The 24,712-nt window shown below is 39.5% G+C and overlaps 1 protein-coding gene and 1 non-coding gene across 2 annotated transcripts in view; both read left to right on the top strand.

The window, feature by feature from the left end:
* KCND3 (potassium voltage-gated channel subfamily D member 3) overlaps positions 1-24,712 on the top strand; it is a 311,081-nt gene that overhangs the window by 274,200 nt on the left and 12,169 nt on the right. Inside the window, exon 2 of the mRNA XM_074188436.1 lies at positions 4,667-4,829. Coding sequence (XP_074044537.1) covers positions 4,667-4,829 — 163 coding nt within the window. The remainder of the gene's footprint in view (positions 1-4,666; positions 4,830-24,712) is intronic.
* Positions 11,734-11,836, top strand: LOC141490291 (U6 spliceosomal RNA). The gene has a single exon (XR_012469140.1). It is a non-coding gene; the product is annotated as a U6 spliceosomal RNA (small nuclear RNA).

The following is a 24,712-nucleotide window of genomic DNA, read 5'->3' as shown; positions in this document are numbered from 1 at the left end:
AAGCCCATTCCAAGAAAATCTCAATAGGGTCATGAAGAGTTGGAAGACTAAAATGACTCAACAACAATAAATTTTAACCTGAGAGTTTATTCAGTCTGTTCTCCTCTCTGCCTGTTTTGGTCATCCCTCCCATCTATCTCCAGCCCCCTCTACAAGCCCTGGAACCCCCAGGATCCTTGGATTTTTTCACAATCCACAAGCTGTTATTAAATATCTTTTATGTTTGGTGCTGAGAATTAAAGAAAGATCTACCTTCAAGTAGCTTGCATTCTATAGATGAATAACTTGTATATATGGATATATGAACATATATTGTGGGACATGGGAGACACTGGCACAGGATCACCCAGAATGGCATGCCCTCATCCAAGAAGGTACTCTTTGAAGCAAAATAAAATTGAAGCAGATAAAAGGAAACATAAGTTTAGAGTACCCACTCCCAATGTTCACATGAACTATTTGTACCTGGCCTTGGTAGAGCATCCCAGACTCATACTGGTCTGGTCAGTCAGAGCCAGACATACTGTACTTTGCCACTAACAGTGATATCATTCTGGTCCTCTTCGAGAACAAAGGACAACCATAGTGTGGTGTGTGTATGTGTGTGTGTGTGTGTGTGTGTGTGTGTGTGTGGTGTCTGTGTGTGTGTGTGTAACTATCGAATATAAAATAAATATGAGATTAAATAAAAGGAGACTGGGCAGCTAGGTAGTGCAGTGGATAGAGCACTGGCCCTGGAGTCAGGAGTACCTGAGATCAAATCCAGCTTCAGACACTTAATAATTACCTAGCTGTGTGGCCTTGGTCAAGTCACTTAACACCAAAAAAAAAAAGTCACTGGACTACCTGAAAACCATAACAGAGAGAGAGAGAGAGAGAGAGAGAGAGAGAGAGAGAGAGAGAGAGAGAGAGAGAGAGAGAGAAGACCATGGGGGTTCAATAAGACAGAAATGAGGAAGGAGTGTCTTCCAGGTCCTGGAGACAGACAGTCATGCAATATGAGGTGTGGTCCACTAGATTACATTCTCTTTGAGGCTTGGGACCAGGTTTTCACCCTTTTTTGTAACCCCAGCACAAATACAGTGTGCTATATGCTTAATAAATTACTCACTGACTAAACATGAGAAATTATGAGAAGGCTAGTTTAGGCTAGAGTATGGTAAGTAATGTCAAATGGGGCTGGAAAGGGAGAGAAGGGCTAGATTTTGAAGGGTTTTAAAAGTTAAACAGAACAGTTTAGATGTTTAGCCTAAGAAGTAATGGGGAGCCACTGGAGTTTATTGAGTGGTGGAGAGACATGGTCAGAGACAGGCTTAAAAGAAAATCGCTTTGTCAGCTGTATGGAGGGTAGATTAGAGAGAGGAGAGATAGGGGGCCATTGCAAGAGTCCAAGGAAGACATTAAAAGGACTTGAACTAAGGCAGTAGCTGTGAAATAGAGAAAAGGACTTGGATGATGAGAGATGTGAAAGAGGAAATTGAAAATTTTGGCCATTGTATGATATGTGGGGATAGAGAGAGAGTAACGAGACAAGGATAATGCTGAGGTTGCTAACCTGGGAGTCCGGAAGGATGATGTCTCTGGACAAGTAGCTTTAAGCCTACATAGAAGAAATAAGCTATATGATTTCAAAGTGATAATTTCATGATTAATGGTTGTCTCAATCCCCTCTGTTTCTAGGCACCCAGTGGCGGGGGATGGGGGAGCTGGGAAGAAAGTGTTTCTGTCCTTGGAGAAAGGAAGCTTCCGAACTCTTGGCTTAACAAAAGGCCTTTAAATTATCTCCTAAAGAGAAGGCTAAATAACACTTAACAGCTGGGACAGAGTTTTATTTATTAGAAGGGAGATAGTAATGAGAGCAGAGACAGGAGATTAGGGCCCCCAATGCAATTGCTGAAGTGTGAATTTTTACCAATCCAAACATCAGGTTTTTGCCAAGCTGTTCTTTAGACTGAAAGGGCATGGAGAGTGGGACCCAGAATCTATTTACTGTTCTCCCTCGGTGAGGAAGAGGGAGAGGGCATGGGGTGTAAGACACCATCTCTGGGACTCAAGCTCAGCCCCCCCAGAGGCTGTTTCCAGAAGCTTACTCCCTTCTGATCTCTAGCAAAGCACATTAAATGCAACCTTCTGGACAGAGTTTTATTCCATTCTCATGTAGCCCATTCTGACTCTTGATCACCTGAAACCACCCCTTCATCTTTTACGTGATGACTGGGGCAACTCAGAAAGATCTAAGGGCAGATCAGTGATAATCCAAAACAACTGCTAGCATTTGTATCATGCTTTAAGATTTGTTAAAGTAGCTTTTTTAGATATATTACCTCATTCGAGCCTCACAATAGGGAAGTAGGTATTTTTTTTATTATCCTCATCTTACAGATGAGCAAATTGAGGAAGAGTAAGTGACTTGCCCAAAGTGTCACACATAACTAATGTCTGAGGCAAGAATTAAACTCAGATTGTCTTGACTTCAAGTCACAATTAGTAGGTATGATAGAGGGCCCCAAGGGACATGGGAGTTCTTACTCTCAAGGATCTTACAAAGTGATGAGAGAAAGCAGAAACATAGGAGAGGTTGGGGTCCAATGCCAGCTTTTCCATGAACTGACTGTGGATCTTTAGGCAGGTTACTTCCCTTCCCTGGGTCTGTTTCCTCAACTGTACCAAGGAGGATTTAAACCCCAAAGTTCTCTAAGCTTTGTTCCAATAAAGATGTATTGGAAGATGACTTAGTGGCTAGAGTCCCCAGCTCGGGGACAGGAATACTTGAATTCAGCTTAGTTACCTCATTACCTCATCTGTAAAATGGGGATAAATAATAATGCCTACCTCAAAGAATTGTTGTGAAGCTCAAAAGCATTTGAAAACAGTAGTTATTATTATCTTTCTTCTTATTATTCTACAGTCAGTGAACACCAGAGTCACTCAGAGAAAGGAAAAGATGGAAGAGTGGAAGAGTCTCTTGAGAGAAGAGATGGGAAAGCACAGTCCCTCCTTTATCCTGTTATGGCAGTGGAAGTTGCAAGAGGCAGATTTTGACTTGTTATAAGAAGTGAAACGGGCTGCTAAGAAAAAGCATTGTGAGAGGATGGATATCCAGGTCAAGAGAGGGGTATTCTCTGTATGGTCTGCCCTGGCCAGACCCCATGTATACTATACTATACTGTACTGTACCCCATATATACTATACTATACAGTACATATCATGTATAGTTCCAAGTTCTACATTTTAGAATAAGATATCAGTTATGTAGAGAGGTGGACAAAGGAGGACAACTACGAAATCTCCTGAATTTATGCTAAGTATCAATTGAAGGGGATATTAGGGTTTTTTAATTGATATTTTATTTTATTTTTCCAATTACATGTTATAGAAGTTTTTCAGCATTCATCCATATGCCTATTTATAAGTTATACATTTTTCTTTCACCCTCCCTTCCCACCCCCCCTCCCCTTGGCAGTGAATAATGTGGTAAAAGTTGTAAATGTACTTTTGTGCTTAACATATTTATATAATAGGCATTGTTTCTATGAGAAATTAGGACTAAAGGAAAAGAAAGGAGATAGGAAGGAAAAATATAAGAGAAGATTTTAAAAAGTTAACAGTACCCATTCAGATTCTGTGGGGTTCCCCCCCGCTGGATGTGGGTGGCATTATCCATAACAGGTCTCCCAGGGTTGCCCTAGCTCTCTGAGTTGCTGAGAAGAGCTGCATCTATAATAACTATATTATTGTTATTGTGTACAGTGTTCTCTTGATTCTGTTTCCTTTGCTCAGCATCAGTTCATTTAATTCTTTCCATGCTTTTCTAAAGTCTGACTATTCAATGGTTTCTTTTAGAACAATAGTATTCCTTAGCATTCATATACTGTAACTTATGCATCCCCTCAATTTCCAATTCTTTGCCACTATAGAAAGAACTGCTATAAATATAGCTTATCCCATTTCTTTTTTTTTACTATTTCTTTTGTATATAAGCCTAGTATTGGTATTGCTGGGTCAGAGGGTATGATCAGTTTTATTGTTCTCCAGGTTGAAGAGAACATTGCGAGCTTTGATAAGGGGTACCAAGATGAAGACTAAATGCTTTTTAGTTGTTTGGTTGGTTAATTGATTGCTTTAAGACATTATGAGTGGGGGGGGGCGGCTATGTGGAGCAGTGGATAGAGCACTGGCCCTGGAGTCAGGAGTACCTGAGTTCAAATCTGGCCTCAGACACTTAATAATTACCTAGCTGTGTGGCCTTGGGCAAGCCACTTAACCCCACTGCCTTGCAAAAAACCTAAAAAAAAAAAGACATTATGAGTGTATCCTTATTGGAGGTCGGACAAGATTCCTTTCTGGATCCAGATTGGACTCATGATCTACATTGTATGATTCTATCATTCATGATTATGGGACCACAAGGAAGTGTGGTATGATTTAAATCCGTGGTAGCCCAAATCCTTTATTTTGGCCACTGCTTCCTCCTTTCCTATAGGAATGATCAAAACTGGGTGAGTAGAAGAATATTTCTGAAAAATGTTCATCTTTAACTATCCTTCAAGTCCTAGCTCCCCTTTCCTTCCCTTCAAAATCTAGGGAATGAGGGAGCAGCCAGATGATGGGGACAGAGAGGCCACACTAATTTAATTTCACTGGGGGCTTCTTTTTCATTCCCAGATATGGAGACATGGTGCCTAAGACCATCGCAGGGAAGATCTTCGGTTCCATCTGCTCCCTCAGTGGCGTCCTGGTCATCGCCCTGCCTGTCCCTGTCATTGTCTCCAACTTCAGTCGGATTTATCATCAGAATCAGAGAGCTGACAAGCGACGAGCACAGAAGGTGAGTCCTAATCCATTCTAACAGAGGCTTTCTTGCCCATAATATTTAAGATGAGGCAGATACAGAAACTAGAAGACCTAAGTTCAGATTCTGACTTCTGATACTTACTAGACCTGGGACCCTAAATACTACTGAGTTTCAGTGTCTTCACCTATAGAAGAGGGCAGCATGGCAGAATAGATAATAAGACCAGCTTTGGAACAGAAGGACTAGGGTTTGAGGCCTGCTTCTCCCTTCATTGGGATAACCTTTGAATATCTTCAGGAAACTAACCCAATGCATTACTGAATAGCTCCACCTCAGTAGCCACTCATTACTTATTTTGCACCCAATTATTTCTCCCTTTGATTTCCACTTATTGCTGCTAGTTCTGCCCTCTAGAGCTACATAGAACAAATGTCAAACAGAGGAAAGAGAAGATATTAAGATTACCTAAGATGTGGTTCCTAGTCTCAGGAACCTTAAGATCTTATGGATTAATGTCACATACCTAGCAGAAGTAAGGGCTTTTAGAGACAACGAGGTCAAGAATGTGATCTTCTCTCCCCAGTATCATAAGAGATGGGGAAGGTTCTTAGGATTCCCTAGATCTCACCCTAACTCTTCAGAAACCCATCTCTCCCAATCCAAAACCAAGTAGCAGAGAAAGTTAGAATAGTGTGAAGAAAAAAATATACCAGAAAAGAATCCATCAGTTGTCCTAATGATTAATAGCACCCATTTGGCAACTGGGTTCTCCTTTTTACACTGAGGGTGGAGAGAATGAGGAGTGATAAAGGTAACTAGTTGAGACTGTGTCAGAATTGGGTATTGTTCCAAAATAGAGATGTTCAGGTGGAAACTAGATGACTACTCAGAAATGCTTTAAAAGAGAATGGTTCTTTGGAGAATTGAGCAGTCAATAAACATTTATTAAGCAGCTATAGTGTGGTAAACATTGGAAATACCGGTAAAAGAAAAAAAATCCCTGATGGGGAAAGCCAACACCTAAAAAGGAACTAGAAGTGGTGTCCAAGTCAGAGTGTGATCTCAAAGGGCAAAAAGTCAAAAGCACAGCCAGAAGAATGAAACTTGGTCAAAGATCATCATCCCCAAACTGCATCCCTGAAAGAAACTCACCAGTGGAGAAGGGGACAGCCATGGCAGAAGCCTATTTCAGCATGAGAAAGTCCCAGACACTAAAGGAAATAACAGGATGAGAGAGCAGGTGGGTCATAGTAGCTAAGTCTATAGAGTCAGAAGCATAGCCAGTATGGGAATGAAGTATGGCCAACATAGGCCTGTCATCCCCCAATGGAAACCCTGCAAGAAACTCACCAAGAGGAGTGGTATAACAGAGGAATATATCAGCATAAGAAAATCTAGCACTATGTGATTTCCTACAGTTTCTTCCAACTCCAACTTCTTTAACTCTGTGATTCTGACTGGGAAAAATTGCTGTTGACCTAATAGTAAGATCCATACATTCTCATTTCCCAGAAACTACCACTAGGGAATACCTTGAAACAGGAGATTGAGCTCTGACTTCAAAGACAAGGGTCCTTCCTGTTAGACTGTCTGCCAGTATTGGTATTAGTATTGTTGTAGTTGGCTATTGTTCAGTTGTTTCAATCATAACTGCCTCTTCATGGTTCCATTTAGGGTGCTCTTGGAAGAAATACTAGAGTGGGTTGCTATTTCCTCCTCTAGCTCATTTTACAGATGAGGAATAGAGGCCAATAAAGTTCATTGATTTGCCCAAGAGTCACACAGCTAGTAGATATCTGAGGCCAGATTTGAACTCAGAAAGAGTAGTCTTCCTGTCTCTAGGCCTGGCACTCTATACACTGTACCTCCAAGCTGCCCTACTATTAGTATTGGTATTAGTTTAATCTGCAACTTGGTAAACCCCGAACCACAGGCAAATTATTGACAAGGATGTCAAATAAAACAAGGCTGAGAAAAAAAGACCTCTCGCACTCTACCAGATACTTCATTTAGGTTGATTTTTATCCATTCATCAAAACCACAGACTCTTGGGCTTGGAAGGAACCTCAGAGACCATCAAGACCAAGAGTTGACAAACTGTAGCCTGAGAGTCAAAGCCAGCCTGCTGCCTGTTTTCATATGGTTCATGAGTTAAGGAGGATTTTTATATTTTTAAATAAAGTTTTATTTAATATAAAACTGTGAAAACCCATTCCTGCCAACCAAACAAAAACAGACAACAGACTGGATATGGCTGTTGGGCTGTAGTTTGCTGATACCTGATCTAGACCAATCCATACCTGAACAAGAATCCCCACTCTATAGTATCTTATACAGGTATACAGTATAGTATCTTCAACAGGTATCCATTCAGTTTTCTAGAGTCCTTCTGGCCCTCCTCAAGTAGCCTATTCCTCTCCTGGATACTTCTAATTGATATTCCTTATACCAAAGTAATACCAAGAAAAGAACCAGATCCCCGGTGTTATCTACTACCTGGGTGACATTAAAGCAGATCCTTTAATCTCTGCTGACCTCTATTTCCTCATCAATAAAATATGGAGATAGGTCTAGATGACCTCCCAATGTACACTGCAACTCTAAATCTATTATCCTATAATCCCTCAGACCATCCCTTGACATGATGATTGCCCATCACCTGCTTCAATTAGATCCCAACCTCTGAGACCTTCACCATTGTCTTCACTACCTGAAGTGGTAAAGGACAATAGACTCGAAGTTTGGGTTTAATAGAAATGCAAGAACATTGTGTTGTGTTGGGACAGGCAAAAATGTCTCAGGACACCCCAAAATTGGATTGTTTGTGGTAACCCAAACAGAAACCAAAGAGGACAGAGGAGCGGAGTCCAGATGGTGTTTGCTGGCCCCACATTCCCTGAAGGTGGACAGAACAAAGAACTATTCTCCCTTCATGTGGAAACCCTCAGTAATTGCAGAGAGGAGAGAGATAGAGACATAGGGAGAAGGAGAGAGAGACTGGCTACTCTTTGGCAGTTTAAATGCTCCAAAGATAGATTGTTTGTTCCTCTCCAAAACCCACAATGGAAAAGAATTAATTAGATGTGGTTTTTGCTGACTCCACAGAGTGGTGCCAGGCAGCCTAGGTCAGGGCAAGGGGGGTAGGCAGGATGCAACTGAGGCCATTGATCCTTTTTGAGCAAAGTACATCCTGGCAAAGTTGGGAAGTAGTGAACAGGCTGGTATTGAAAAATGAGATCAGCATGTGTTGACTCCAGTGTCATGATGACAACATTTCCTGAGTTTGGGGCTTTGAGAGGGGTTTGAAGACTATGAGAGAAAAGTTCCCAGAGTTCTAAGAAAACTGGGCTATGGAATTCTGAATCAAAATCTTTATTCTAGTGATCCCTAGCCTGGGGGTATCCATTTCTCAAGAAACTCTAATGAAGAAAATAACATTAGATGAACAAAAGAATTTAACCTGACAAAACCTCAGATCTCCCAGTGTCATTGCAGCAAATCCCCTGCCAGGAATAGGGCTTACATACAGAGCAAAGATGATTGGTGCCCTGGGATAAGGTTCCATTTACCATACCCTTGACTCTTGCTTTACTTGACTCTAATCAAATCTGTGGAAGAGCTGTTTCCTAAACCCTCTCTGGTTCTGGACCCACCCCATCTCATCTCCATCCCCTGTCATTGGAGTACTTGAAGAGATAGGGTACTCACTGGAATCAATCCTAAGAGCATTCTAAAATACTTTCAACTGAGCAGACAATTTAGAGAAATAATTGGCCACATTTTCCAAGCTCCCAACCTTACATTTAGCCTTATGTTTTGCAACATTGGTTGTCTCCCCAACACAGTTGTAGTCAAGGTATTTCCCATGTCCCACTTGCCCACCTTTTGGGACATCTCATTACTCTATAAATACATCCCTGATCTTTAAAAGTCAGAGAGCTATGTCTTATCTTTTTTTCCCCATGCTGACAGATGAAGATGACTCCTTCCCCCTCTCCATCTCTCCCTCCTTCCTTCCTTCTCTGACATCAGAGTAAATATTTACAGGATTTTCACTCAAACTGATGCTGCCTTTCCTCAAGGTTGTTCAAACCTACCCCCTTTCACCTTGGGCTCTCTGCCAGGAAGGAAAAAATAGTTATCTGCTTTTGGTGGCTGAAGCTGTGCATCTCAGGAGACGAGTCACAAAGGGGAGCTGGGGTAGTATGGCAAATGTTAGCCCTCAATCAGAGTCAATGCTTTAAAAGATAGAGCAGTGATGAAAATAAGCATCAGTCTACAAACTTAGAACCTAGAAGCCATCCAGTCCAGAAAGAAATAAATGCCCTCACTTTCTTTTTTCCTTCCTTTCACATTGATTTTTACATAGGTTTTCCATATCAGGGATTTGGATAGTGTTGGCCAAACAGGCATCATATTTTCTGAGTCTTGTAAATTTGGGAGAAGGGGCAGAGGGAAGATGGAGACTGGGGAAGAAGGAGAATGTTTCCCCTTTTCTCCCTTCATCTTCTAACATCCTTTGCCCCTTCTCTCCTTCACTCTCTCCCTCCTCCACCCTTCTATACTTCTCTCTCTCCCCCCTTTCCCTCCATCTTCCCCTCCTTTCTTCCCTCACTTTTCTTATCTCCCCCCTCCTCTTCCTTCCCTATGTCCCTCCTTCCTCATCTCTCAATCTCTCAGTCTCCTCCTGCTCCTTTCCACTCCCATCCCCTCCTTCATCTCCTCTCTTCCCACTTCCCTGTCTCTTCATCTTTCTCCTTCTACTCTTCCAAGGAGAAAGCTATGTTGCCACTCCAGATGAAAGATATAAATATTCAGGTACTAAAGGGCACCTGTAAGCAAAACTGTTAAAAGGTACTTAAGGAATGTAGGGTGAGATTGATGGAGAGCTAGCAGCACTCAAAATGAGTGATCATCACCAAAAGGGAATGAGCATTTCCAACAGGCATCTCCTTTCCTAAAAGGGAGAACTCATCACCTCTCAGCACTCAATTCCCCTCCCTTTCCATTGGAATCTGTGTCTATTGGGAATGGGGAACTCTTGGTCAGCTTTTACAATGTACTTTCCTCAGCAGAACTGAAAGCCAAGAAGTAGAAACTCCCCCAGCCATGTCTAGAAGACATGTTCTGCCATTATACTCACCCTGACTTTAAACGCGCACGCGCGCGCACACACACACACACACACACACACACACACACACACACACCTGGTTACTAGATGCCAAATGAAGGTCAACAATGGAAAGAAAACAAGGTAGTAATGGGCATGACAATCAAAAAACAATAACAACAGCTCCCGTTTACATAGCACTTTAACTTTTGCAAAACACTTTAAAATATTATTTCATTTGGTCCTCAAAACAATCCTGAGGGATAGGAGCTGCTATAATCTCCACTTTGCATTTTAGAAAACTGAGGCAGACAGAAGTCAAGTAGTCCCTTGGCCCAGAAACATACAGTTGATAAGTATTGTAGGAAAGATTGAAATTCAGTTCTTCATTACCCAGAGTCCAGCACCTGGCCACCTCTGATGAAGACAATAGCAGCTACAAGCCCTCCAATTGCAATGGACAGATTCTAAGTCTGAGACTGCTATAATCATAGAGGCTGAGATAGAAACCAACAGACAGGCTCAGATCTTAAGTTTAGAACCTAAGGAGTACTCCCACTGGGTTCTAGCTAGGGGACCCCACTAAGCTAGCTAGGTCATTTTGATGTTTTTCATTCTCAAAGAATACCATGATATCAGGGAGATGATGCCACGACAAACAAACGAAATGGATTTGAGTGAGGGGGGGCTGTGCTAAGTCATCAGCCTCACTTTCTCCTCCAGAGCCATCTGAGTCCAGTGGCCAGATATGAATCAGTTCGACTGAAGGTGGCCCAGAATACAAGGTAATCAGGGTTCAGTGATTTGCCCAAGTGATTTTTGCCTACAAAACTAGTGTCACATGTCTGAGGCTTGATTCGAACTCTCGATCTCCTGACTCCAATGCCAGTGCTCTATCCACTGCATCACCTCTAGCTAGGTCATAACAATAGAATCAGAAGCCAAATGAAGGTCTGGATAGAAATAAATCACAAATATAGAGTCAAACATCCAATTCTCCTTCTCTCTAGTATAACCTGGTACCATCCTACTGGTAATCCTCTAAGTCAAGGATTCTGAACCATTTTTGTTCAACCTATAGATCCTTTCACAGAACCATGCTTTTAAAATGCATAAAATAGGGGTGGCTAGGTGGCGCAGTAGATAAAGCACTGGCCCTGGAGTCAGGAGTACCTGGGTTCAAATCCGGTCTCAGACACTTAATAATTACCTAGCTGTGTGGCCTTGGGCAAGCCACTTAACCTCATTTGCCTTGCAAAATTCCAAAATCCTAAAATGCATAAAATAGGGGCAGCTAGGTGGCACAGTGGATAGAGCATCAATCCTGGAGTCAGGAGGACCTGAGTTCAAAACCAGCCTCAGACAATAATTACCTAGCTTGTGTGACCTTGGGCAAGTCACTTAACCCCACTTCCTTGCAAAAAAACTTAAAAAACAAAACAACAATAAAATGCATAAAATAAATTATATAGAATTACAAAGAAAATCAAATCTGTTGAAAACAGTTGTCAAAAATTTTTTTTAAAACATACTGGCCCCAAGTTAAAAATTCCTGCCCCCCAATGGGCATAGCAGGGTCAAAATAGAAACAGAATCCCTGAGGGCCAAATATTGACTTGGAAAATCACAAATTAATATTACCTGTGTTGTATTGTATTTTTATTTATTTTGTTAAATATTTCTCAATTTTTAACCAGAGTTTTGTTGTGATCTATCAGTACCTAAGCCAGACAAACTGTGATAAAAGTGAAGAGAGAGATTAAGTAAAGGTACTGGGGAAAGAATAGTAAAAAGAATGAGCCTAGAAAAAGTAGGATGTGGGATGTTAACTTTGACAATACAGAGGCTAAATTTGGAATGATACAGAAAATATGCATGGCCCTTGCTCAGGAATGACATGTAAATTCATGAAGCATTCCATATTTCTTTCTCTCTATGTATCTCCCTCCCCCCCCCCCCTTGGTCTCTGTCTTTTCTCTTTGGTGGGGGGTAGAGTAATAGGAGCAAAGGGATAATGGTAGTAATGCTAAAAAAAAAAAAGAAAAGAAATTGATCAATGACACATTTTCAGAATGAGAGGAAAAAAGAAGAAAGTTCTAAAACAAGACAAGCAAGGCAGTCTTAGAACTACTGTCCTGAAATAGCTATATAGTTTTTTAAATGCTGTATATAATAGTTAACCCCTATTTAATATGTGGACATTTAGGTGGTGCCATAATGGATAGAGTCACAAGATTCATCTTCCCAAGTTCAAATCTAGCCTCAGGCATTTACTAGTTGTGGATCTTGCACAAGTTACTTCACCCTATTTGAATCAGTTTCCTCATCTGTCAAAAGACCTGGAAAAGGAAATGGCAAACCATTCCCGTATCTTTGCCAAGAAAACTCCAAATGGGGTCACAAAGAATTAGATATGACTGAAAAACAATTGACAACAAGTTTAATCTTCTTTCATATTTCTTTATAAATAGAAATTTTCATGTTAGTTGATGTTTATCAAGTGCATAATAATAAAAATTAACATTTTAAAAGATTTTAAAATGAGAGGCGGCCTGTCAATGAATAAATTTTAAAAATGCTTAAGTGCTTACTATATGGAAACCACAAGAAGAGTTGAGGCTGCAAATAAAAAGTTTAGGCAGTCCTTCCTCTGAAGGAGCACATTCTAATAAAGAGAGAAAACACTAAAGTAGATTTTCACTGCAAGTCAGATGGAAAGGTCCCAAAATCCTTTGAGGGTAGCTCTTCTCCATCAGATCAGACATAGTGGAGAAAGGGTTTAAGCCCCACTTCTAACATACTGGTTATATGACCTTGGACAAGTCACCTAACCTCTGAGTATTCTCGATAGGTCTCTAAGTCTACAAACTGCAAACTCGGGATTTAGCTGCATTTGTAGAGGGAATTTCTTCACCTGGGAATTGCCTATACCAATGAAATTCCAGGTCTAGTCCTGATCCTTAAAAATCATTTTAAAAATATGGGGATGAAATGCTTGTAAGAAACAAGTGATATTGGATATTAAAGAATAATCATCATTACAATTATAGACTAGCTATACGATAAGGCTGAATATCATTGGAACACTGCAATCTCCTAAGAAATGAAGAAGAGGATTGATTTCTCAAGGAACTGTAGAAAGGTGCATAGTTGGAGTGAGCAAGCTACAATTCATTCCATACAAGGAATCACAGCTGAGAAAGAGAAATAGAGGAGAAATAAAGACTGTCAACACAGAAGTATATGAGGACAAAGTTGGGCATGTGCCAAGAGAGAGGTATAGCTTATATAGTCTAGTGGTACCATCCTCCTATCAAGAGAATTGCCAGGAAAATTGCCAGGACAATGGGTGGATGCCCTCCCAATAACCCTTGAGGTAGATGCTGTTATCTCCATTTTTTGGTTTTTTTGCTTAGTCATTTCAATCATTTCAGACTCTTCCATGACCCCATTTGAGATTTTCTTGGAAGAGATACTAGAGTGGTTTGCCATTTCATTCTCTAGTTCATTTTACAGATGAGGAAACTGAGGCAATTAGGATTAAGTAATTTGCCCAGGATCACACAGCTGGTAATTATCTGATACTGGACTTCCTGACTCCACTGTGCCACCTAGCTGCCCTTATAATTCTCATTTTACAGATGAGGAAAGTGAGGCATACAGGCTTAAGTGGCTTGTCCAGGGTCACACAGATAGTATCTGAGACTGGATTTGAACTCAGATCCTTCTGACTCCAGGTCCAGTGTTCTATTCTATCCTCTGTGACTCTGATGAGGGTGGCAATAGCTACTAGTGAGTGGACATGGATGGGAGACACAGGAAGAAAAGGCTTGGGTTGGTTGGTTGTAGTCTGCATTAGAATGCTAGTAATAGAAGAAGCCTTGGACATTGTCCTTTCCAGCCCCCTCCTAATACCAAGTCCAGTGATCTTTTCCACTATGTTAAGTATGCCTAAATTTATTGACTTCATTGGTACTGGGCCCGATGGATGACTACATTGATTCATTCATCATTCTTTTATTTTGTAAATACTTACTGAGCCATTTCCTCTACTCAACTAGGCTGTGCAGGAGATAGAGGAAAACTTCAGATGAAATCAGCTTCATTCACTCACCCTGAGCAAGTCAATTAAAAAAAAAAGTCTGCCTCAGTTTTTTTCATCTGTAAAATGGGAATAGTAATAGCACAAGGTTATTGTGAGGCTCAAATGAGATAATAATTGTAAGCACTATGTAAATGTTAACTATTATTAATTATTGTTATTAGGTTTTTTGTTGAATGAATTAATAAATGTTTTTAAGTGCTTACCAAGTGTCAAGTATTGAGCTACTTTACTGGGATTAGTCCCTCTTCTCAAAGGAGCTCATATTCTAGGGGAGACAGCATGTAAAAGAAATTTCAGCTACAGGGTAGATGGAAAATTCAGAAGTCTCCAAAGTGCCACAGTGAGTCAGATAGGAAGACCCAGGGTCCTTCAACGACATCAAAACTTCAGATGACAGAGCTGGAGGTCCGCAGGGCAGACGGTAGGACCTAGAGGACCTTAAGAGGCTGCAGCAGGGTCAATGATATGTCCTATGGCCTGTCATCTCACCCAAAGGAATACAGCTGGTGACTCCCAACTCACCAAGTCATGTGGGCAGTGGAACTGTCTAGTAAGCTTCTAAGCGGCCAAGGAAAGGAGAGAGAAGAGAAGGGAGGAAGGCAGGAAACTTCCTTGTCACTAGTCTTTCTGCATCATTGCCATCCTAGATGGGGTCTGTTAAAGGCAGCAAAACAAGGATGTCCCAAGGGAAAAAAGTGTGAGAAATAGACAAATAGTAGGAAAACAAAGAGAGAGCAACATTCCCCCAAAATGAGGAAGAAGAATACCCAAGAAGAAGACCAAAAGGGGTTTAAAAGTGTCAGGTGCCACTAAAGGTCAAGGAGGATGAGAGTTAAGAAAAAGCCATCAGATTTAGTAAGTAAGCACTGTCAACCTTGGAGAGAGCAGATTCAATTGAGATGGGAATATACAGGGTTGTGAGAAACTGGCACTATGGTCCAATGGAAAGAATGACGGATTTGGATCAAGAGAACTTGGGTTGAAAACCTAGCTACCTCATACTATCTGTATGACTTTGAATCGACCCTTTCAATTCCCTGGGCCTCAGTTTCCATGTCCTGTGAATGTCTTCCACTGCTCAGATGAAACGTCTTCCCTGCACTGTCCAAATCTTGAAGGCACCAGAGATAAGAGGAAATTTGGAACTGAGTAGACTCAAGGGATTGGAATGAGTGATGTCTCAGATGTCGTTTAAGGACTTTTTTTTTTTTATTTTGAGGAGACAGTGCTTTGCATCTTATTGCTTCCCTGCCAAGACAAGTTCTCTTGATCAAAGGGCTTACATTATCAAAATGTTAAAAATAAATATAGTTCACAGATCCCAGGTTAAGAAGTCTCCAGTGATTTGCCCAACCCTGAGAGGCCAGGTCCTATCTGCAGAGGCATAGTTTGAATCAAATTGAAGCAGTTTGAGCTTAGAGAGAGCCACCTGGGTGCTTGCACTGGTACTACAACCCAAGTGATGATGTTTGTCCTTCATTCTTGGAGAAGATGATGACATCGGGGAGGTAATGCCATGACATGCATATGAATTGGATTTGAGTGAGGGGATGCTCACCAGCCTCACCTTCTCCTCCAGAGGCAATCAGGGTTAAATGATTTGCCCAAGATCACACAGCTAGTAAATCTAGCGTCTGAGGTCAGATTTGAATTCAGGTCCTCCTGACTCTAGGGCTGGTGCTCTATCCACTGCACCACCTAGCTGCCCAAGTACTTAGTAGGAAAGAGGATATAGAACACTCTATGATCTTTTACATGTAAATAAAAGGGTTGAATTAACTGTCTTCTCAGGGCATTCCCAACTCAAAATCTGTAATCCTATGAGTGAGAGAAAAAGTTGGTATAATTAATACACTCTGAATTTTTTGTACCTTTATGTTTCAATATTCTTTAATACTTTCATTTATCTGCTCTCATTGATGTAATACTTCCTCCAATTGGACAAATGGCAAAACATCCAGGGTTTCTAATCCTTTTTGACTCTGATCTTTTTCTCCCTGTAAATCTTCCACAAGGGAACCACCCAATACACTGAGGACCTTCCTCTGGAGCATGTTTTATCATAGACCCTTTTTCTTTTGCTGCCTGGTGAATCCCTATGGACCTCTTCTCAAAATAATGTTTTTAAATAATTGAAAGAAATGTTGAATTTCAGTTAGAATAGATGTTCTTAACCTGAAGTTTGTGTGTCTGGGCTTTTTTATATTTTGATAATTATATTTCATATTTGAAGCAGTTGGTAGTACAGTGGATAGAATCCTTGATCTGGAGTCATGTGGTCTATACACTTACTAGACTCTGGACAAGTCATTTAACTTCTGTTTGTCTCAGTTTCCTCAACAGTAAAAGAGGGATGATAACAGCACCTACTTCACAGGGTTTGATAAGGCTAAAATAAAGATAATATTTGTAAAAAGTGCTCAGCACAGGGGCAGCAAGGTGATGTAGTGCATAGAGCACCAGCCCTGGAATCAGAAGGACTTGAGTTCAAGTCTGGATTCAGACACTTGATACTCATCAGTTGTGTATCTCTGGTCAAGTCACTTAACTCTGATTGCTTCACACAAAAAAATAGTAAGTATAAATACTTACTCTCTTTTCCTTTCAATAAAATTGGTTTCCTTTGTAATCCTATATACTTCATTCTATGCATTTTAAAACATTATTCTGAAAAGTCCATAGACTTTGCCAGACTACCAGAGGAGTCCATAACCCAATAAAAATGAAGGATCCCTGAGTAAAAGTTAGTGGAAAATAAAGATGTCATTTTTCCCCCAACAAAATTCACAGTCCCCTTGAAATCCATCTGTGGATTCTCCAATTAAAAACCATTGTTCTAGATTTCATGATGTTATGTGGGTGCTAGGATAGCACACGAGCCATCTAGCTGTTTACCTTTTGCTGTAATTCATCCACTATCTCTAGTCACACATCTTTTTGATCATATCTTTTACATCATTTTGTGTGTTTACTTTCACTATTTGTAATATACTACACCAGAAAATAAGGCATAAAGGACAGAAAATCAGTCTGGTTATCAAAAATATCTGGCTTCAAATCCTAGCCCTTATATAAATTGATTATATAACCCTGGGCAAGTCACAACTTCTCAATGTCCCTGTGTCTCTTGGACTATAAATTTCAAAAAAGTTGTCAATCTTCATTGATAGAGGAAGTTATTTATTAGAAGATCCCTATATCAATGAAATCACAGATCTGATCCAAAACATAATTTTAATGATCATATGTCTCTATGGTTTTATGGGTGACCTACCACTTGGATTCCTCAGAGACCATACTGTTTCCTAATTCTTTCTCCTGTAGCATATTGATAGAATAACAATGGAATTTTATTTCAGGGAAGAACTTGAGGTAACCAAAATCAATGCACAATTTCCCAAATGCAGTCTAGTTCATTCTCTTCCTCCTATTCAATTCTCAGTTCATCTTTTTGTCCATCAGAAGTGTCCATGATAAATACCGTGATGAGCCAATTCTGTGGGGGGTAGTTATAGAACTGTATATCATAATCTGAACAAAAGACATTCTTTATTCATTTGTTTTTCCTATGTGGATAGTTAGGCAAAACACTTATGAGTAGTGATGGACCTCACTTAGAAAATTCTACGGTAGTCTGGGTTTTAATACAATTACCATAATGTTATCTACAGAAAAGAACACCTGGAGAACCTCAGTCCCATAGGGAATCTTTCTTCCATTTGAACTCTACATCATACTTCCTTTTAGCAAGATTATATCTCCATTGTTTATACCTTTGAGGACCAGGAGGTCATCAAAGATATCACTTTGGTTGCTTTCATCAAGGAATCTTGTATGAGATGATATGATGCTCTGTTGTAGGAAGTTCTCACAGGCAGCAAAAATGCTTTTCATAGTCAACAAAGAGTAAGCAATATGGGCTTTTGTATTCTCTGTACCTTTCAGTCAATTGTGTGAAAAACATGCTCTGCTTTCTAATATCATTTGGGAAATCCTGCCTATTAGATCCTTCTCTTATCTTCATCAAGGACATTCTCAAAAAAATGTGAGCAAATTATTCTCATGGAGATTTTGTAGAGATGAGGACATAGGCATATGAGTCAATAGTTATTGATGCCTTTTTGGTAGTGATAGCAGCCATGACTTTTCCCTCCAATAATTAAGCATCTTCCTCCCTTTCAGATAAACTCACAAAATCAATTCCCTCAAAATTGTGTTGCTTCCAGCATGGATTTCTCCTGTTTATACTTGGCCTGATGCAGCTAGGTTTTTTAATCTGTCTTTGTTTTCTGAAATGTGCTATTTCTGCTTTCTCACATTTCTTCGTGTTTAGTTCAACTCATTTCACTTCCTATGGGAAGTCTTTCTTGATTGCCTAGTTATTTGTGCTCTCTTCAGATCATCTTTAATTTGCTTCTATGGGCCAATGCTGTATCTCCCTAGTCAGATATAAGCACCTTGAGGGCAGGAATTCATTTTGTCTTTTGCATCCCTAGCATGTGACAAAATGACTTGCACAGAGTAGCTATTTAATAACTGCCTTAAATATCTACTTTTGCACTGAAATTACTGAGTATCAAAGAATGGGCTATTTTGAGTTGGAAGATGATATGGAGTCCTTTGGAGAATACGTTCATCTCTCTGCAATAGATCATAGTCCATCAGTGTATCATTTTTTTATTTTTGTTAATTATGGGCTAATTATGGGTTAATTATGATCAAGTATCCCATGATATTATGTTTCTTGTTGCCTTTGGCTGTATGACAAAATTATATGCCATCAGCACCTTTCCAAAGAGAACCTATGAACCATACTTTCATTTAACCACATCTTCCTTGCGTCTTTTGAACTCATTTTAACGAAATTTCCATTTTTGACCAAATGAGATCATTATGGATCAAATGTCATAATATTTCCAAAGACACAGCAGATGATTCATAAATGTTAATTCACTCCCCTTATTATTGATATGATTCAATTTTTCTAATAATGTCATTTGTTGTTCACGGGTCAAGGATCTCCACTGTAAAATACATATCAGCAGTTAAGTTAGTGTTTTATAAGTTATATTAAAGCCTATTGAATTCTTCAAATCCATTCTCAGATACTTACTTTCTGTGTGACCTTGGTCAAGTCTCTTATCTTCTGACTGCCTCATGTTTATCATCTATAAAATGGGTAGTAGTAATAATAATAATAATAATAATAATAATAATAATAAAGTATTTCCCTCCTATAGTTGTTGCAAGAAAAAAGTAGATAATATTTATAAATTACTTTGTAAATCTTAAAGTGCTATATAAATGGTAGTTTTAACTAGCAATTTTTATACTTGGTACCTTTTGCCTACTTTTTTCACCACTCTACCACTCTAACAGAAGGGGAATATAGGTCACTCAAGAGTCATTTTGAATCTTTCCACATTTCATAAGTTGTTATGGCCCAAGAATTCATCACCTAGTGGTCTGCCTCTCTAATTATGAGTCTCCCTTTTATTAATCAGGCTGAACCTCAGAAAGTAGGTTCCATCTGTTGCTAGGATAACACACAAAGCTGGCATACCCTTTAAGATTTCAGGATAACTGGCATGCCACCATGAAATGTCAGGATAGTACATTTGTATGAATTTGTCATGTATTACTTAGTATTAATGATATCTGTGTATGTATTGTATGCCCCCACTAGATGAAAAGCTTCATGAGGGCAGACATCATGTCTTTTCTAAACTCTGTATCTCCCATGGTTGTTAGTACAGGGCAAATGAATGACAATGAATGAATGTGCATCTGAATTGAATCACTGAACATTCCTAAACACTGTGTTAGGCCCTGTGAGAGAATCTAAAGCTGGATAAGACTGATCCCTGCCCTCCCCGGGCTTATATCAAGGAAAATCACAGCAGGAACCACACTGAATTCCATATTCTGGGAATTGTTCCATAAATATATTGCCAACCTCTTCATCCTGTGTTGGAAATGATTAAACGATACAGTATATTTGATATGACAATCTATTGCTTTAATAGAGCCCAGGGTAAGATAAGATTAAAAGAAATGCCACAAAGGAGAGAAGAAAAATCTTTCATCTCTAGAAAGTAATGAAGACAGACCCCAGATACGATAAAGGTCTGGCTCTAAGTGGTGGGATCAAATTATATAAGGCTATAATGAGCTTGACACAATTGGATTTCCATATGCAGCTCTCAGCACCCAGAGCTTCCCCAAAGCAATAAAAACCACTTTCTTCTATGGGGAGGTAAGAACATTGTTTGGATATAAACATACAGATGGAGGGGAGAGGACAGAAGCAAATTCTTTGAGGCAAGGAACTTGTCAGGATGAGAATGACTTTTGGAAACTTAGCCAGCTTGACAAAGAGAGAAAATGGATGGATTTATTTTTCCCCTCTCTCCCTCCTTTGTTTCTGCTTCAATGTCTCTGGCCTCTCTAGACAGGGTGAGCATTTGAAGGAGCCAAGGAAAGAAAGGACAGTGCAAAACCTAAGAATGGATAGAGAGACTGAAAGGTCATCTGGTCTGAACCCCTTGCTTTCTGTATAAGGAAACTGAAGCCAAAACAGATTAAGTGACTTCCCAAGATCCCATAAGTCACAAGTAAGTTAGGAGTTTTAACTCAGAGCAGTCTGGAACAATGGAAAGTCGTTATCTTCAATCTGATCTTGGACCTTCCTATCTGGGTGACCTTTCTGGCCTTTTTCACCTATGGTTTCTGAGATCCCTTCCAGCTCCAAATCTATGATCTAAACCAAGCCCAATATGTTTTCCAATGTACATTGCTGCCTTTAAAAGTCATGCAACTTTTTATGCTTGTTTAATAGGATTCGTGACCCAATTCTCCAGTCCCTTGTCCTAGCTTAACCAATTCATGGGGTGAGAAGAATGACCTCCAACTTCCATCAGAGTTCCCAGATCAGGCAGATATTAGCAGACTCTTTCCTTAGATAAAGAGGAAGAAAAGAGACGATGAAAAACTAAACCACTTTCTTGAATCAATGTAGTCAGTGTTAGACATTCAATGGCTTACACTTTTGACCCTACCTCCCACCCTCCACCAGTCTTTTGTGGATGAATTTATTTTTCTAATTTGCCATAGCTCTATTCTTTAGAATTTTTCCAAGCTCAAATGTACCATCTTTTGTACACAGAGTTGGCATGACTCATTATTTGCATTTTTGTTCCAGGGGTAGAGATTATTCTGGCTAAATCATTCACATTCTCAACCCAACACTGCCAAGACATGTTATTTGTGATATAAATGTCGAAGGTCTGGGGTGCAATGTGTGGCCATGTCACAGCAAATCTATATCTACTTATAGATAGAACTGTGACCTTTGGTTCCAATTGCTTTGAGTTGCTAATCAATTTACCTTCATGAGAAAACTCTTCCCAAAAGGTCCATTGCTTCCTACGGGTCCACCTGGGCTCACTCTAAACCTTCTTTGATCTCTGGACAGTTCTTAGTCCCAGTAAGATCCTGAATATTACTGGGACAGGTCATCATTATTTTTCTGATGGTGGCCAAGGTAAGATTTTCTGAACTAATGGACAAATCATAGTAAATGTCCTGCACTTCTCTTGGGTAATATAAACTCCTGGATTCTTGGACTAGTTTTAACTACCCAAACAGGACTCAAGATGGGGACTGACTCCAGGTAGAGGGATGGGGGTGGGGAGAAGGAAGAACACAACAAAATGATTGAATCAAACGAGCAAATATGTATTGAGTACCTCTTATGTGTCAAGCAAATGAAATAATCTCTGCCCTCAAATAGTTTATATTCTATTTAGAGAGAACGTGATTATGTAAAAATATCAAAAAATATATATGTAAATGAAAGGAAATTTGTGGGAAAGAAGATATTCAATGTTCAGTAGATTAGGAAAAGCTTCATGGAGAAAATTAAGCTTGAGCTGAGGGATTCTAAGAGATTGAGGGCAAAAAGAGAGATCCTGACTCTCTCTCATGGAGAGAGACAGGAGATAGATGGAGTAGCTCATGTGAGACACAGAAAGAAGGGCAACTTGTCCAGATTATGTGAAGGGAAATGGTGCATAATAGCACAGTCCCCTAATTTAAGGCAGTTACAAACTTCCTTAGAACCAGAGGGATGGACAAAAAGATCCCTGGAAGGCCCTGTGAGACTGGCATTGTTGCTCTCCAGTTACAATCACAAAGAAGTCTATTTGGTGGGATGAACCTAGAGTCATCTGCCAAGTCCCAGAGTCTGAACCTGGGACAATCCTTAAGGTTTCATCTCACCTCTCCTCCCTCTCCCGCAAAGATTCCTTCCCTCACTGACTTAATTCCTTAGTTGTGCTGCTGCTATGGTTATACCAATGACGCTTATTAGGAAAGAAAAAAGTAACCAGTATGTATGTACCTTGTGTCATTCCCCTTCTTGTTCAGTGGAAAAAGTGGACAATCTCCCAGGCCAAAAGTCCTTGGGATCAAAGTACATTTTAATGAATAAGAAGCTGGAGGCATCCTCAGCTGGGAGGTTCTGAAAGAAGGGACTAAGAAAGACTATGACCATATTTACCATAGAAATCAGTGTTCTGAAGTCACATCCCTCCCTTTTTCCTGATACCTAACAAGTGCAAATTCATGAGAACAAACTCAAAGAGATTTAGCCACAAGGCAAAGTTTCTACATGGTCTTCTTCTTTTGGGGGGGAGGCAGGTATTGGAGGAATCCCTCCACCAAAACAAGAAATTAGAACTCACAGTCTTTGAGAACTTTTAGGCTCACACAGCTAACATGTATCAGGGGCATGTTTTTCTGCTTCTGGGGCTGACCATAATTCTCTTCACCATGACAGGCCACCTCTCATTCCAAGTATATAACAAAATCTTAATAAATATTTTTGCATTGAATTGAATAACTACTAAACCAGCAGTTAAAACGTATAAGAATAATGGTTTCCATTCACTGGAAACTTTGTGGTTTACAAGTATTTTTCATAAGACAACCTTGAGAGGATACTTGAAGTTATATCTGCTAAGATTCACAAGAGACTATATGAACTTAACTACAAAACCTTCTTTGCAGAATTAAGATAGGCCTAAATATTTAGAGAAACATTAATTGCTTATGGATAGGTTGAGCCAGTATAATAAAAAATGGAAATACTATCTAAATTAATTTACTTATTCTATACTATATCAACTCCCAAAGAAGATTTTATAAAATTAGAAGAAAATAGTAATGAGATTCCTATGGAAGAACAAAAGGTCAAGAAACTAAAAGTGACTAATTAAATTAGTCAGAGAGAAGGGGATCTATGAATACTAGCTCTTACACTGTACTGTATATAGTAATCATTAAAAAACAATTTGGTACTGGTTTTAAAGAGAGAGAGAAGTCAATCAGTAGAACTCCTCAAGGTATCCAACATACAGAAAACAAATAGTAGCATAATGCTTGATAAGACAAAAGACCCCAGTTTTTGATAAGGGAAGGGCTCACTGGGAGAAATTAAGTTTCACTTCACCACATATTAACAAGATATTCTCTAAAATCATCATCATCATCATCATCATCAACATGGACTCATGACCTAGATATAAAATGTTCTATCAAAAACAAATGAAAAAAGAGAGGAAGAAATTACCTTTCAGGTTTATGGATCTATGACAAAACAAGAAATATAAAAGAATTCACAAGATAAAACGAATAAATATCATTATTGTTGTCATCATCACACTGTTTTAGGTAGAACAACATGAAAGTAATTGCACAGAGGTGGGAAAGCGCAGAATGAAAGGCCTTGAATATCACAAAAGGACATCTAGCCTCAGTTGACAGTAGGATTTTAAGTAAGGGGAGCAAGACAGATCTGATCTTATATAATCATCATTGTTGTCCTCATTTATATAGCTGCTTAAAGTTTGTAAAGCACAGTACGTATTATTTTAGTTGATCCTCCTAACAATCCTGCAAGGTAGGTATTGCTATTATTCCCATTTGATAGATGAAGAAACTGAAGCTGAAGGAGATATGACTTGCCCAAGGTCACACAGCTAGTAAGTATCTAAGATGGAACTTGAGATCAGATCTTTCTGACTCCAGGTCAAACACTATATCCACTTCAAAAGCTTCCTTCCCTTAGCCCACATAAAGACAGCATGTTAATATATTAGTTCTCCAGTAGTCTTAAGTTGGTCACTAGGCAGCATCCTACCTAAGTCACCAACCCAGTACTGCCATCAGTCTCTGGCACAGTTACAAAATACCCTTCCTAAAGGACTGGTCCCTAGAGAATGTTCAATCTGAAGAAAATTAGACTGCCTTCTACACTACCCAGTCAGTGACTTCTGTAGTAGTGGCTACATCTTGCATTTAGTCTAAGAAATAAAATATTACTCAAAATATTAAAAAATATTTTGCTCTATCATTTGTACATAACACCTGATTTGTCTGGAATCTCCTCTCTCTGCTGACTCTACATCCTCAGAACTTGATATTTAACATACTGTGATTACATAATTAATTACACACACCCTCAAAAAAAGAATTAGGCTAAATATACACATTTTTCACCATCTCCTAAACCTCCTCCTGTTTGTCCTTCCAGACATTCAGAGAAAACATTTCCAAACCACCTATAGTCATAGGAAAGGCAAAGGGAAAGCATATTGGGGGGAAGTAACCTTTCTTCTCAAGACCATGGAAACTTAG

The sequence above is a fragment of the Macrotis lagotis genome, chromosome 5 (assembly GCF_037893015.1).
Source record: "Macrotis lagotis isolate mMagLag1 chromosome 5, bilby.v1.9.chrom.fasta, whole genome shotgun sequence".
NCBI classification, from domain to species: domain Eukaryota; kingdom Metazoa; phylum Chordata; class Mammalia; order Peramelemorphia; family Peramelidae; genus Macrotis; species Macrotis lagotis.
The sequence above is the reverse complement of the archived record's forward strand: the minus strand, read 5'-3'. Positions and strand labels throughout refer to the sequence as shown.